This window comes from Eumetopias jubatus, unplaced genomic scaffold, assembly GCF_037043125.1.
Source record: "Eumetopias jubatus isolate StellerSeaLion01/CBP00866 unplaced genomic scaffold, mEumJub1_p1.0 scaffold_13, whole genome shotgun sequence".
NCBI lineage: Eukaryota > Metazoa > Chordata > Mammalia > Carnivora > Otariidae > Eumetopias > Eumetopias jubatus.
The window spans coordinates 64,900,211-64,917,467 of record NW_028274819.1 but is presented as its reverse complement, the minus strand read 5'-3'; the positions used below and the strand labels follow the sequence as shown (position 1 = coordinate 64,917,467).

The 17,257-nt window shown below is 37.2% G+C and overlaps 1 protein-coding gene across 9 annotated transcripts in view; it reads left to right on the top strand.

Moving 5' to 3' along the window:
• Window positions 1–17,257, top strand: part of DLG2 (discs large MAGUK scaffold protein 2) — a 1,243,318-nt gene that overhangs the window by 838,644 nt on the left and 387,417 nt on the right. For all 9 annotated transcript variants that reach the window (XM_028126804.1, XM_088018006.1, XM_088018004.1 and 6 more), the window contains one exon: window positions 12,039–12,107. In XM_028126804.1, coding sequence (XP_027982605.1) covers window positions 12,039–12,107 — 69 coding nt within the window. The remainder of the gene's footprint in view (window positions 1–12,038; window positions 12,108–17,257) is intronic.

Genomic DNA, 17,257 nt, shown 5'->3' with positions numbered 1-17,257 from the left:
GTTGTCCTAGACTCCTCACTCACCCACCACACACAACTGCCAAATCCTATAGATCCCATTTCCTCAATGTTTCTTAGCTCTAACCTTATTTTCCTTCCTTAGGCCCTTTGGTTAGTTCAAGTTCAGGTCACAAGTTTTAGACACCTTATGACCAAATGATACTGCCTCCCTGGAAAGTAATTTCCATTTACTATTCCCCATGCTTCACACATGACAAAATTTCTCTCACATATATTGCTCTATTTCCCCTCCAGAGCCATCTGTGAGAAGGCACTATTATTTACATCATACTGATGACAGAAATATCGATAGGAATGTTTGGGTTTTAAGATTGTTGAGAACCTAACTAAGAAAAGGATAAGAAATCCCTAACCCAAGACTATCAACTCCCAAGCTCATGCTCCTTTCCCCATCACAGTACTGTTTCCCATCTATGCCCCATAAAATAGATGGGGAGAGCAAGAACAATTGTTTCCTCAGATTGAAGAAAAAAATTGAAACAAGGCAAGTGAGATGACTTATCTAAGGCCTTTGAGCTCTACTTAGGAGTACAGTGGGAAAACCTACATTTCTGATTTCTAGACTTCTGTTCTTTTTTCCATACAACTCTGCTTCCCAGGTATTGTCAAAGAATAAAAAGAAATGTGTTATCCTGAAAAATATGTTTCTTGTATGAAATAAAGCGATACCCAGGGTCATATCAACTAATGCCTAAAATCACAACAGGTATACAAAAATCTCCCCATTCCAGGTTCTCTAATTGCTGGTGCATTCTGTAGTCCTTGTCTATATTTTATGTAAAATTCCAGATTAAAATATGTTTTCCTTTTTGAAGTTGCTGTGTTGGTGGAACTAGCTGTGGCTTGATTTAAGCTCCTATATGTTCAATTTTTTACTTTCCTTGTGAAGAACAGTCTGTGTGGAAAGGAGCTTTTGATACATGTTCATACATTACCTCCTGAGATGCAGCTTGCATACTACAGAAGCCAAGAAGAATGATATGCAGTCTGCCATCCAAAAACAAAATGAATAAAGGCAGGAATATGCCTGCTGTATTAAAATACTACATTTTTCTCCTGCTGTTTCAGGCTTTGAGACCAGTTACATATTGGTTCAGTCCTGAGGGGAAAATACTGAGATCAGCATTTGAAGTATACCTTCAGAGTCTTACACTACTTAACAGTGATAATCAGGAGTTTGAGACTGGCCAGTGTTTGGGCCAGTCATATTTATTATTGAATTTCTATCACGGAGAAGAATATGAAGGAGTCACAGTGGCACAGGACAGAGAAAACCATGGGCTAGGAACTGGATCTGTGGTTTGATCTCACCTTAACCACATTCTTGTCATACATTGTAACCTCTCTAGGTCTCCCCTGTAAGAAGACTGTGAGGTCTCCCATGATACTCTTTAAGGATAAGGAGAAAACTAAAATCTAGGTGATAATCCTGTTAGGCATTCGTAAGATAGAATTTCTCATCACCCACACAACCAATACTGATTATTGGTTTGTTAGTCAAAAGTTTGGACACACCAGTCATCATTTGGAAGGAAAAAGAAAAGATACTTGTATGCTGTAATTATGTCACCTTAATTTTTTTTTTTAATTTTAGAGCACTCATGATCACATGAGTGGGGGTAGAGATGGGTGGAAGCAGCAGAGGGAGAGAGAGGGAATCTTAAACAGGCTCCATGCCCAGCACGGAGCCCAAGGCAGGGCTCAGTCTCACGACCCTGGGATCATGACCTGAGCCAATATCAAGAGCCGGTTGCTCAACCAACTGAGCCAGCTAGGTGCCCCTCACCTTAAATTTTAAAAATATAACTGTATGGTGGCACAATCAAATCAGTGGTTTAGTGGTATTTAAAAGAAGAAGTAGAATTTCTCCTAATAGACTTCCTCCAATTTTTTTTGAGTCACCACATTATTACTGACTTGATTGAAGCTGTTCACCATAAAGTAAAACCATATTTCTAGCATCTTTGACTATGGCATGAGAAATTTGGGGCCCTGAATTTGATCCAAATTTTTTTCATATTTAGATCCATCTGTTTGTCCCAGGATGCATGCTTTCTTCATTGTCCGTAATTTCAATTTTCAACAGATCTTCTTCATTAGTCCAGTGTTCTATACTGTCTTTCTATAAATCATCACAACTTGTCTGATATCACTTTGTTTGATATCACTTATCAAATTTGTCTGATATCACTTATCAAATTGTGTTCTTCATCGTTTTTTACATGTGAGGGTCAAGATTTTCTCTACTATCGTCAACCTCTGGCCACATTTTTTATGATGTTATTTTCCAGCATCTAAATTGTCCATTAATTGCTTTAAAATGTTTGGTATACCAAGTTGATTTGGAAGGCCAAAAATCTGGGGCCCATTTTTATGAAGTTCTACTTCATTTTTCTTGCATAAAGCACAGCCTTAATTCATTATCCATGCCTTTCAATTTGGATTTCTTTAAATTAGAATGAAAATCAAAAGTACACTAAGTGAAAAATTATCATTTTATAATTATTTTCTGACTTTTATATGTGTCTGTCTCATACCTAATTTGGCAGCAATGTTTTGAACTACATATAATTATTAAGTCTTTCTAGATCAGTAATTTTTTTTTCAGGTAACATGTCTTTTTAAAATTTTTTCTTGAAGTATAGTTAACATACAACATTATAGTATTTTCAGGTGTACAATATAATGATTCAACAATTCTATACATTTTTCAGTACTCATCAGATAAATGTACTCTTCACCCATATCCCCCAACTGCCTCCTGTTTGGCAATTACCAGTGCATTCTCTCTCTTTAAGAGTCTTCTTTTGTCTCTTTTTTTGTTTATTCATTTCTTTTGTTTCTTAAATTCCACATATGAATGAACTCATATGGTATTTGTCTTCCTCTGACTGATTTATTTCACTTAGCATTATATCCTCTAGTCTAACTATATTGATGCAAATTGCAAGTTCTCATTTTTTAATGGCCGAGTAATATTCCATTGTGTGTGTGTACATATACCCCACATTTATCCATTCATCTATCAATGGACGCTTGGGTCATTTCCATATCTTGGCTGTTGTAAATAATGCTGCAAAAAAATAGGGGTGTATATATCTTTTTGAATGAGTGTTTTCATTTTCTTTAGGTAAATACCCAGTAGTAGAGTTACTGGACCAAATGGTACTTCTATTTTTAATTTTTAAGAACCTCCATACCGTTTTCTACCACTTTATATTCCCACCAACAGTGCATGAATGTTCCTTTTTCTCCATGTTTCCATGCTAATACTTGCCATTTCTTGTGTTTTTTTATTTTAGCCGTTCTGACAGGTGTACAATAATACCTCATTATGGTTTTGATTTGCATTTCCCTGATGATTAGTAACATTGAACATCTTTTTATGTGTCTGTTGGCCATCTGTATGTCTCCTTGGAAAAATGTCTATTCAAGTCCTCTGACCATCTTTAATTAGATTATTTGTTTTTTATGTGTTGAGTTTTATACGTTCTTTATATGTTTTGGATATTACCCCTTACGAGATTTATCATTTGCAGATATTTTTTTCTCGTTTACTGGATTGCCTTCATTGTTTTGTTTCCTTTGCTGTGCAAAAGCTTTGATGTTTTGAACTGCATATGATTATTAAGTCTTTCTAGATCAGTAAATTTATTCTTGATAGAAACAAGTCTTTTTACACATTCATATTTCAGTTTTGTAACATTAAATTACCTGATTGTAAAATGAGTATAATAAGAATAAACAAATTTGAGAACAGTTACAACTGAATCTTAGTAAACTTACAAGTCATATGGAAGGAATGAGAATATATGGGCCATGAGCATTTCAATTGCTGTAAACATTGGTCAGCTTGTCACTGGGGATGGAGAGCACTGGTTAATCTGTAAAAAGATGTTGACTGGGGAGCCTGGGTGGCTCAGTTGTTAAGCATCTGCCTTTGGCTCGGGTCATGATCACAGTCCTGGGATCAAGCCCCACATTGGGCTCTCTGCTCAGCAGGAAGCCTGCTTCTCCCTCTCCCACTCCTCCTGCTTATGTTCCCTCTCTTGCTGTCTCTCTCTCTGTCAAATAAATAAATAAAATCTTAAAAAAAAAAAGATGTTGATTAAGAGAGCTCAGTAGTTAGGACACCTAGGTGGCTCAGTCAGTTGAGCGTCTGCCTTTGGCTCAGGTCATGATCTTCGGGCCCTGAGATGGAGTCCTGCATTGGGCTCTTTGCTCAGTCAGGAGCCTGGTTCTCCCTCTTCCTGCTGCTCCCCCTGCTTGTGCACTCTCTCTCTTCTCTCTCTCTGACAAATAAATAAATAAAATAAAATAAAAACAGAGCTAGTAGTAAAACTTGTGGAATGAAGAGTTAAACTGAAGAAGGATCGGTGATGATTTGCTAACAATGCATGGTCCTTGTCTCTTATTGTAATTAATAATTTGCATGAAAATGTAAAAGGCATTTTATCATATTTGAAGATGATAGAAAACTACATGAAAAAGTGAAGTTCTGTAATGGTTAGCACATCTTAGATACTCAATACATATTTATTGAGTTGAATTGATGACCTAATGTGAGCTCAGCTATAAAACTAGATCAAAATTAATACCATTAAATTTGACAGTGCTAGATATTATTTAATTATATTGAGTTTCCAAAAACCCAATATGCAAGTACATGATAAAATTGATTTCAAATTATTTGATGTCAAAAATATATGAGATGTTAGCTTGACCTTAAATTTAACAATATAATTAGGCAAACTTTAAAACTCCATGTTATCTTGGGCTCCTCTGGAAGGAGTATGGAATACAGGTGGAAGACAGTCAGCATCTCCTGGCACTCAGGCCTAGTTTAAACATACCTGGATCTCTGAATTCATTTCTGGGTTATATAATTTAAGTAAAAGTCAGAAGAAAATTGGGGTGCCTGGCTGGCTCAGTCTGTAGAGTGTATGACTCTTGATCTCGGGGTTGTGGGTTTGAGCCCCACATTGGGTGTAGAGATTACTTAAAAATAAAATCCTTTAAAAAAAAAAGAAAAAGGGGCACGTGGGTGGCTCAGTTAGTTAAGCATCTGACTCTTGATTTCGGCTCAGGTCATGATCTCAAGGTCATGAGATAGAGTCCTGCGTCAGGCTGTGTCCTCAGTTGGGAGTCCACTTTTCTCTCTCTCTCTCCCTTCACCCCTCCCCCTGCTTGCTCTCTCTCTCTCTCTCTCTCTCTCTCAAATAAATAAATAAATCTTTTAAAAAGTAAAAATAGGGACACCTGGGTGGCTCAGTTGGTTAAGCATCTGCCTTTGGCTCAGGTCATGATCCCAGGGCCCTGGGATTGAGTCCCAGATCGGGCTCCCTGCTCAGTGGAGAACCTTCTTCTGCCTCTGCCTGTTGTTCCACTGGCTCGTGGTCTCTCTCTCTCTCTCTCTGACAAATAAATAAAATCTTAAATAAATAAATAAATAATAAATAAAAAGGAAAAAAGAAAATGTAAGAGTATAGAAAGAAATATAGCTAGGAATCTTAATACCATCTGAAAAAGAATCAGAAGTGTTAAGAATGTTTATTAGAAAGAGTAGAAGATGCAAGAATATCTGTCCTTCGGTGGCTATTATGGACGTATCAGTGTTACACCAAGAGAAAGAAGAACTTTTCAATAGGAACAATAACTGTTCCACTGTAGATCATATTCCCCACATGTGTCATAGGCACATTAAGCTAAGCTTGTACAAAATCAAACTCAATTACATTCCTAGTGCCATTGTCCAAGTTTAGGCATTTATTAATTTTCTTTCTCATGATGATATCCCATTGGTCTCCCTGCTTATAGATTCCCTCCTCTTCCTTCCACTGTTCAGAGTATTTTTAGGTTTACCCTTCTGAATCATAAATAGCACCATATTGATCCCCAACTTTAGAGAGCTCACCACTGCCATCAAGGTAAAGTCCACACCTCTTGGCATGGTATTCATTGCCCCTCTTGACCCATCCCAAGTCAGCTTTATGACCTCATCCCTGGCTGTTCTGCTCTGGCCAAGCCAAACCCTCAAGGTTTCCAGGGCACAACACATACTTTTGACCTTCCATGATTTTGATCATACTCTTCTAGCTTCTCAGAAAGTCCTTTCCCTTCTACACCATTTAAAATATGTATACACCCTTCCAGATCCAGCTTAGATGTTTGTCTATCAAATATACCTAGAGATTTATTGAAAAATGTTATCTATATGAAAAGAGCCCACATGGTTTATTTGATTTTACTGGCTTTATTATCAGGTATTTATTGAGTACTATACTATTAAGGAATCAAAGAGTCATCTCAAGCACCTAACATGATCCTTGGTACATAGTAAATTCCCAATGAGCATTTGTTAGATGTAACCAGAAGATATAAATAATTATATGAGACAATTCATGTTAAGTATCAGTGAGGCAACAGGAGAGATATTTAGCTTCATGCGAGAAGGTAATAGTGTTGGTTATGTTGCATTTGAGGTACTGGCTGGATACCCAAGAAGATATACACTCTTCTTTTTAAGAATAATGGCAACTTAATGCATGTATATGAAGACAAGGAAAGTAGAAAAAGAGAAGAAATAAATATTAAGAGAGATCAGATAAATGATAGATACAGGTATTCAAGTGAAGAGTTAAAAATGACAGGGAGAGATGAAAGTTCTTCAGAAATGTGGGTGAAGAATGAGACAGAATATTGAAAACACATCAGGAGGTATTTTAGTTGGATGGGACTTCACAAGGCACATTAAATAAGTTTATTATTATCAGCTTGTTAATAAAAGACCCAAAAACCTTTTTGTGTTCTCCACAAAATGACAAAGTTTAATGCTACAGCATTTTGGAAAGACCAGTTACCCTGTCTCTTATTGCTTTAGAGTTGGAGAAAATTAAAAAGCCATTTATGACCACCATCTAGGTCCTTTGTGTTGCATATGTAATGAAACAGTTTCAATTCAGATGCTCAACAAAATTTTAATTTCACACAGCAGTGGGATTGCATCTTTCAGCACCATTCAAATGTCATTTTCTTAGGCAATAACCAGAGTCTTTTACTTGGAAAATCAGAGTTCCTGGAAAAGAGATTCTACTGTTCTCTGGCTCAGTTTTATTCAATGATTGCATGATTTTTAGAAAGGCAATAAGGCTGTTACCTCTCTCTAAATCTTAAAAAGTCTTGGTAAGATTTATCTCCACAGTTGCCTGATTTGCCACTTCAGCCAAGCTGCCTACGTACAGAGTGGCACCACAGGTTTCTACCACATGACAGGACTTCGTCCCCATTGTCAGTGCTGTGACATGCTGCTGAGCCTTCTCATCCTACTCACCCACTGTTCACTGTCACTCAAATGCTTATCGATATCCAGGGCTCATTAATAAGGTGGTGTGGATAGGACAGAGAAGTCCCTCTTTTTTTTATTTTTTATTGTTATGTTAATCACCATACAGTACATCATTAGTTTTTGATGTAGTGTTCCATGATTCATTGTTTGTGTATAACACCCAGTGCTCCATGCAATACATGCCCTCTTTAATACCCATCCTCTTTTAAATTATCTTCATAAAAAAAATGATCTTCAAAAGCCACTCACATGCAAGTTGGACAGATACGGTGAAAATAATGGGTGCTATTTTATTCAAAACAAAACAAAACTGTCAGTGAAATTCAGCATTTCCTAACAAAATGTGTGGGATCCTCTCTCTGAACTAATCACAGAGCTTTGCTTTCACCTTTCTGTAAGGCAACATGATTTGTCTCAAAGAAACAAGTACTTTAGAGCCAGCAAATATGGGTTCTACTCTTGCTACCTACTAGCTGTGAGACCTTGGTCTTTAATTTCCTTCAAAAGTGGGCATAATGACTAGCTCTCAGAGTTGTTACAAAGTTTGAAAGAGACAGGGCGTGGAGCCTTACAGATAGATGGAACTCAGCCCATGGTCTTCATCATTCAGAAAGGCATTTATGAAGCATATTCTGTGGATCAGCGCTGAGCTGAGAATGTGCACATGGATAAGCCTCACTCCTTGCTCTGAAAACATGCATGACTTAGCAGGGGAAAAAAAAGGCGTGTAAATAAATGGTGGTGATTCTCAGTTCTGGTGCTATTTGGGATGTGTGGAAAAGATGGGATGGTGCACCAAACAGCGTGTCAACTGCCCTGGGGTGATGAGGGAGGCATATCATATACTGCTTCACAGAATAGACTCTAACAGTGTCTAGAAAAATGATAGAAGGAGAATGATGGCCATTTGTTGATAAGATTGGGGATTTTTTTTAAGACAAAGATATTCTGAGCACTTAGCTCTCCAATATTAAAAGCTTGAAGTTTTAGCTGTGCCTTCCTCCCATGCTGCTTCCTGCAGTTTTTTCAGAATTCCATCTGGCTTGTCTCTGCCTGAGGAGCTGAAAGGGCCAGGCACGGGTTCCTTGTAATTTGTCAGTCATGATAGAACTAGCAACACACTGTCTACACAGTCAGTAATACAGAATGCACAGAACCGGCTTGGTTCCGGGGGAAAGATGTTAGGTGTTTTTAAAAAATACCAGTTATTGGGACGCCTGGGTGGCTCAGTCGTTAAGTGTCTGCCTTCGGCTCAGGTCACGATCCCAGGGTCCTGGGATCAAGTCCCACATCGGGCTCCTTGCTCAGTGAGGAGCCTGCTTCTCCCTCTCCCTCTGCTGCTCCCCGTGCTTGTGCTCTCTCTCTCTGACAAATAAATAAATAAAAATCTTTAAAAAAAAATACCAGTTTATTATCACCATCTGGTAGCTCCTAATACCTACTACAAGTGTTCCCCATTCAAGTCCTGCTTACACATTGCTATCAAGGAAAAACAAAAATTCCCTTGTGTCTATAGGTCTTGACTTATCAAATAATTCACTGTATTTGTCTTAGTAAAGTAAAAGGGTAATTACATGTTATGAAAGGCTCTGGTTGTTCAAAATTTACACATTCGGAGAAACTGGCTGACTTTGCTTGTGTAATATATGAGGAGTCAAATTCTGGGAGCACTTCAAGGTATCTTCCACATTTAATTTAAGTGTCAGTAAAACTTTAAGAGGGACGTTACTGGAATAATTTAGGGTAGAATAATAGTAATTAGTTTAAGGTAGTGATAAGTAAAGAGAGATTGCTGAATTTTTCTTTTTTTTAATTATATGGGCTAGGCTAATGGTGAGGAAGCTATCAGGAATTCCAGTTACTCATTCATCTTGGTTAGCAGGCATCATTGATCTTTACCCAAAAGGACTGTTGGTACTTTCTAAACCAGTGTAATATATATGGCAAAGGAAAGGATTAAACAGTTTAAACAAAAGAAACACAATTAACAAGTAAGCATATAGAAAAAAATGGTCATTTTAGTAAAAAGAAGAAATACTCATAAATCTGAAGTATCGTTTTGTACCTGTTATCAATTTTTTAAATTATAATGTTAGTGACTATAAGATTGTGGTGAAACTGGCATATATATATTTTATATTATTTAAAAAGATATTAATGGAATATATATTATAATATATTGGAGGCAATAAAATGATACAAAGCTTTTGAAAAGTAATTAATAACATAAATCAAGAACCTAGTGAATGTTTCCATTTGGGGAATATAGTAAAAGGAAATTGTCAAATAAGAAAAAGTAATTTATAACAATATATTCATGCAACATTGTTTATAATATTAAAACAGTAGAAATAACCCAAATATCTAACCACAAAAGAATAAATATATCTTCAGAGGAAAAAACATTATATAACATGAAAATAATAATTATGGAGACCCTATAAGAAATGTTTAAATTATAATATAATAAGCAAATGCAGGATATAAAGCTATATATGGTCTGTGTGTATATAAAACTATATGAAGCAGATGTGGACATATAGAGAGTCAATAACATAGCATAGAAGTACACACACTTGGCAACAAGATAGGCTTTAGTTTGAATTCTGGCTCCATATTTGCAAGCTATTGATTTCTGATAAGTCGTTTAAGTTTTGTGTGCTTTGTTTTTTTATATATAAAATGTGGCTACTCATACATACCTACAGGACAGCTGCAATAATTAAATTAGATAATTCTGTAACATCTGAGACAAGGTAATGGAATTATATGTGATTTTTTTAACTTTCTCTTATTTTGATTTTCATTAATTTATAATGTTTTTACAATAGAAAATATATTTTAATTTGATACTGATCACCAAATTTATATTATACTCCCAAATACACACCTTGTGGCACTGACTATATAACTAAAAGAAATGATCTAAGTAATTATTCTTATTTAGTGCTATGTTAAAATACACATTCTGCTAAATCATATTATTTATTTAACAAATACTTATGTAGCTTTTACCATGTAATAGACACCGTTTTAAACATTGTATTCACTGAATCCTTATAAAAATCCCAGGAGGAAAGTACTATTGCTATCCTGATCTCACAGGTGAGAAACTGACACACAGAGAGATGTAGTTCACTTGAGCAAGGTCACATTGGTCCATTTGGTGGAGCTGGGATTTTAACTCAAGCATCTGGCTACATGGCCCAGCTCCTGAATGCTAGGCTGTTTTTCAACTGTCAGTCAAAACATGTTCAGGGAACATATATCATGCTCGACACTATGAAGGATGCCAGGAAACATAGGGCACAATCCTTAATTTCAACAACATTCTCTAGTTTTTAGCTACAATGCCCAAATTCTCCCTCAACCTCAGATAAATGTCATCCATGTCACAACTAAATGCTATTCACAGAGGGATACCACTTATCATCCATAATGACTGAATTTCTGGATGAAAATCTGGAGCCTACATCTTGGCTCTCTGTGACAATGTCAGTGTTTTCAGAAGTATGTGCTGAGAAGTTGTGGAATTGTGTGAAGGTGTCTAATGTTCTGCAAACATCTGACTCGGGTTTCTCTTTATTCATATATTTGTGTATATACACCTTCATAACGTGTGTGTGTGTGTTTATAACTAATATTACAATTAAGATATTACATCAATACAACAAACTAAAATTACACACTGAAACACATTTTATCATACATTTTAACACATAGGAAATCTACAAAGCATTACTTTTTGCTGCTGGATTGTTACTGTACATATCTCAGAGGAACCTCTATCTCTAATTGAAGAGTATTCTGAGAATGCAAAACACATTCTTACAGATCTGAGAAATTGTCACCATTTGGGAGATGATATAACATGATGGTTAAGAATAATGTCTCTAGAATCAGACAGTTTAGATGCTATCTCAAGCACAAGTATTTACCACATGACTTGGGACACGTTTCTAAACCTCTCCATACCTTAGTTCCTTCACCTGTTAATGGGACAGGGTGTACCTCATAGGATTGAGAGAAGTAAACAAATAAATGTAGAAAAGGAATTCAGGCAATATGAGTGCAAAATGAATGATAAACATTATAATTTTTATTGCAACTGCTTATCTATAAAATCAGTCTTATTACCATGCAACAAACAAAATATGGATTTACATTAAATTCTAAGGTTGGCATGCAACCAGAGGTCTCATTTTTCAAGTTTTTGTGTTCATCCAACAGCTGAATTGTTATTAATTTTACAAGTGAGTGTTGCAAATGTGAACTAATATGAAAGCTTATACTAATTAAATACTTCTCCAATTTTCAAATCCACTGTTTAAAAATGTGTTATAAAAATGTTCTTCACTTAAAAAGTAATACACTGCATCATAATGAAATTATGAAAATTACCTCTTCCAAATATTTTTCTTTTCATGTCTTTCTGTCATTTCAAGGTTACTTTTGAATAATACATGCTGAAATCAAATTATAAGGAAATATTACCCCCTTATCCGGTAGAGTACCAGATTTTGGTGGATGATTCTACATCTCACCAAAGAACATTTTAGCTCCATTGGATTTCTTTCAAGATTTGTTCTTTTCTTGACAATAGGACTGATGACAATGTGCAAAGACATTTTAAATAAATGACCTGTGTTTGTTTTTTCTTTCTCTTGTTGCAGTCATTCTCAACACAGCACCGCAACCCGCCAGCCTTCAGTGACCCTCCAACGGGCCATCTCCCTGGAAGGGTAAGATGAGAATAATATGGAGCCTTCTCTTACACTAAACTGGAGCCTCATCACTAGGGCATGCAGAAATTTCCTTCCTTCCTTCCTTCCTTCCCTTTTTTCCTCTCTTCCTTCCTTCTCTTAACAAATAATCTGTAAAGCTTATGTTATGTGCCAAGTACTGTGCTAGGTACTTCATTTAACAAGTCAAATGAGATCTATTCTTTACCTTCAGAGGGCTCATTGTCTATTGGGAGTGGCAGAAATACAGACACATATTTGCATCCGGTGTAAGCATCACAAAGGAGATGCATGTAAGGGATTAATGGAAGATCCTGGAAGGACACCTGGCTGAGAATGGGCATCAAAGAAGGAGGGGGGAGCAGGTCAGGATGGTTTCAGAGAAGACATAACTGTCAAGCTGAGAACTGAAGCACCTATGGATAATTGCCTGGCAGACACTGGAAGGAAGGGTACTCTGAGCAGAAGAAAGGGCATGTGCAAAAACATGAACACATGAGCAAGCATGAGGTGGCATAAGGCCATTAGGTGACTCAGAGATTGGCCTAGGGTATGTGAAGCAGTGGGGCAGGAGATAAGAATGGAGATGTTGGGGGTGCCTGGGTGGCTCAATAGGTCATGGGTCCAACTCTTAATTTTGGTTCAGGTCATGGTCTCTGGATTGTGAGATCCAGCCCAGTGTCAGGCTCTGCACTCAGTGGGGAGTCTTTTGGAGATTCTCTCTCTCCCTCTCCCTCTGCCCCTCCCCCTGCTCGTACTCTCTCTTGCTTGTTCTCTCTGTCTAAAATAAATAAATCTTAAAAAAAAAAAAGAATGGAGATATTGGTTGGGCAGGCTTACATGTAGAGGACTTAGTATTTTGTATTTCTGAATTCCCCAATCAGATAAAAGCTGGAGTGGTTGGGGGGGAAGGGGTTAATATTTCCCTCCACTTGTTTTATAATTATAGCTGGTTGAATTGAGAACATTTAATTGATTAATGTATAAAAATTAAATCATTTTACTTCTCCAATATCTGTTACCAATTTTGTTTCAACCTTATTTCTCAATGACACGTAGGCTTCCTTAATGGCATTTCAATTTAAATCTCTAACTTTATTATTTATTAGTCCTTTCTATTTTAAAATTTTATATTTTATTCAGACCTCTGTCCCTCCTTCTAACATAATTAGGACTTGGGTTCCACCAGAGTGTTCTGGAGTTGACAGGGGTATGGTCCGCTCTATCTCTGATATCACCCCTCTAGATGGTCCTTTCTCTTAGATTTCTCCTCTGGTAGTATTGGGGCAAAAAAAAAAAAAAGGAAACAGGAATTGGCACTTCCTCACCATTCTACTGTGGCTGTCCCCTTTCTCTTGGTTAACTCTGGTGATGTAGCCTGAATGGGTGGATAACCAAACATGCACCAATGTCGGGAGACTCCCACAGCTCCTCCAGCCAAGTGATACCCTGGGAGACCAGCTGTTTCTTCAACAGAACACCTGGCAATAGCACACTGTACCTTCCCACATACTCACCACTACCTGAACCATAGCAGTCCCTCCCATGACCGGAGTCCCCATTTCTCATCTGTCCTCAGCAGCTTCAAACCTGAGGCTTGCAGGCCAAACAGCAGCCATCTTTCCTCCCCTCAGGTAGAGCTTACCAGGGACAGTCCTTACCTCTTTTCTCCCTGGCTGACCTTCTTGTCTTCTCTCCCCATGGTTCTTTTCCATCCTGGGTGGCAACAGGGCAAAGCAACAAACTCCATGGCTTAATGGAGATCCACCTTGGAGAGAGATGTTAGTCTTTACTTCATGGAAGAGCATAAATATTATAAATAGTTTTCATGGAGTGCCCTTTCTTGCCTTCAGCTAAGGAAACCCCTTGCATGTCCCCAGACCCATAAGAAAGTGAGCAAAAGGAATGTGGCCTCTCCGTGGGCACTGCACTCTCCGCCCTCAAAAGGACAGTTCCTTCCCCTGGTAGCCCTCCTCTTCTGTTTGTGATGGTAAAGAACATCAAACCACTTTGGTTCCTCTAGTAAACAAACAAAAACAGAGAGATAGGAATGGTAGGCTAAATATGAATAATAGCTAAATAGCTCTGGAGAATTAAGCAGCTTTTTTCTCAATAGGACAGTGTCTTCTTTGTAACATTTGTTCTAGTCCATAAAAAAACAAAAAAGGCATAAGAAGTTCTCAATCAGTAAGTCACAGAATTTGGTTCTGTAGTAATATTTAAGTTGGTCTAGATTCTGGATCATAGCCAGACTCCCTGAGTTTAAGTCTGGACTCAGGAACTTACTAGCTGTGTGACAGCAAGTTGCTTGTGTTTTTGTATAAAACATACAATTATGTATGTTTTTATACAAACGTACGTTTGTTTTATATGCCTTAATTTCCTCATCTGTAAAATGTACATACTTAGTATTTCCTTACAGAGTTTTTCTTGAGAATGAAAGTTATATATATTATTTTTTATAATAGTACTGGCATTATATGTGTTTGCTATAGTATAGTATAATGTTCATTGCTGTTGTTCTTATACATAACATATACTTAATTTATCAGGCAGGAGAGTTCTGCATTTATATTAAATAAGGATTCGTTAAAACAGTCAGGGATCGGTGTCGTCACTGTACTTTGGAGAGGCATATTCCTATATACACAGGTAATAATCATTTGTGGAAGCAATTCAAATCATTGAGTTTGCTTCATTGCTGAGTGAATATATCTATATATATATATCTATATACACACACACACACATATATATATGTATTCTAATTACCAAGATTATACTTAAATGCTCATTAAACACATTAAAGAATAGTGTAAGCCTTTTCTACATAGCGGCTTATCCTCAGCTCCAAAGGGAAGAATATAGGTATATGTCTCTCAGAAAGTTTAAGACAAAGACACTATGTAAACACAAGAGGAAATAGTCTCCCCAGCCTGTGAACATTCTCCAGTTGCACTTAAGAATGTTCATCAGTCATCACCTGCAGTGCAGGTGTGTGTGGCCTTGTGATTGAACCCTCCATACCACCCCTGCTGATTTCCTCTTTCTGGAAAATGCCATAGTTTAGAAAAACTATTCCACAAAACTTGCTGGTCACATTCTCCAAAGGATCGTGATCAGTTTTAAATTCTGCCTGTTATATCAGACATGTGGAACAGGCAAAGGAAAGGACGTCCAGAGTTAACAAAGAGCTGGGACAGCATTCTATCAAGAAAACATTGACAGGGTTAGGATTCTATGATTTGAAGAAAGGAGCTCGTCATTAAAGAGATTACATTCAAAATGTGCAACTTGTTGGAATAAAAATAGTTCAAATTCATGGATATTCCTTCAAGGGAAGAGAAAAGAAACTAACATTTATTAAGTGCTTATCAGCTACCTGGTGTGTTCTCATTCCCTCTCTCTCCTCATCCATCTATCTTCTATAATTTCATTTCAAAATAGTCATGTAAAATAGGCATCCTTTTTTCTGAATCTTGATTCTCAGAGGAGGTAAGTAATTTTCCCAAGGACACCTACCTAGAAAGCACAGTTTTGATTTGAAACCAAATTAAATTCTTCTGTACAACAATGCAGCGTGAAAAGGCTTTATTGAGCTGGAGAGCACTGGTCACACCATTCATAAACCACATTCAGGATAAGTTAGACACAGTGAAGAACTTCCTGGGACTTCCATTTCAAAATGATAAAGAACTAGAACTGACTCGAAGCCTAGAAATCATTAAACAGAGCTAATAACCCACCATTTGGAGTAGATCTGGAGATCCATGTACATGCTAGGTAGCTGAGGTATTTGTGATAGAGGTGAGGGTATAGGGACTGAGCTGCCCATTGGTCTCTACTTAACCTTCCTTGTTCCTTATGAAGACTTCCCTTGGCAGAGCACAGAATGACTGTCAGTCCACATATTGGTCATTAACACAGAGAAGATTTCCTCCAGCTAGTCTAAATAAAAGCATTTTCTTCTAAAGCTATTTCCAAATCTTTTCTTTCCTCTTACTCACAAAAGCTTATTAGCAGTTTGCCAATACATTTTTTTTAGCCTTTTACACTGTTTTCCACTTGAGTGCAATGACATCTGTGATAACCACAATCACTAATTCTAATTCTCTGCTGAGATGAGACCAAAAATGCAAAGGCCTTCCCCTGACCTTATAATACAAAGTTGACTCCTTTTCTAAAATCAGAAATGATTGGGCACCTGGTTGGCTCAGTCAGTTAAGCATCTGCCTTCGGCTCAGGTCATGATTCCAAGGTCCTAGGATCGAGTCCTGCATTGGGCTCCCTGCTCAGTGGGGAGTCTGCTTCTCCCTCTTCCCCTCCACCCTTCTCGTGATCTCTCTCTCTCTCTCAAATAAATAAATAAAATCTTTAAAAAAATGGTATTCTCAGTGATGCTCCATTGTTTTAACTGATACAAAACATTTTGCCTCTATTTAACAAGCGAATCATGCACCATGAAAAATATTGTGTTCCTTGCAGTCATGGAAGAAAACTGACTCTGGAATCAAAGAATTGGTTTTGAATCCTGGCCTCTCTGCCATCTGTTGTTGTCTGTCTTAAACAGGACCCCTCCCCTCTCTCTAAGCATGAATTTTCTCCTTAGCCAAGAGCAAGACTAGCACAGGACTCACTAGCTTCCTGCAGAAGTAGCAGGTACATATTAGACCCTCAATAAGTACTAGCCGAATATATACTTAGTCCAAGTGTCCTGAGAAAACAAAACTTTTATAGCCTAGATTAGTTTGAAGACCCACATTGAACACTTGCTATTGTGTGTGTGTGTGTGTGTGTGTGTGTGTGTGTATAAAACATTTCTGGATATAAAATAAAATCTTGGAGGTAGAAATAATTTTGCATTGCAGGAATATTTAGAAGGGGATACCTCAGTAATTCTCTGTAAGGTTCAGAACACTAAAATTCATGCTATATGTGCCCAGCTGGCCCACAAATAGAGAGATAATGTGGCATACAATCATTGTCACTGAGCACATAGTGGGAAAGTAATTTTTCACTTTGCATAGGCCAATGGGTCTTTAGCAGATTCCCATTAAGGTGTTATACCGCTGAGTGGAGGCAATAAGCTGAAATTGGAAATTTCATTGTTTCAAAACTTATCTTCCTAATGCTTTCATGAAAAGCAACTG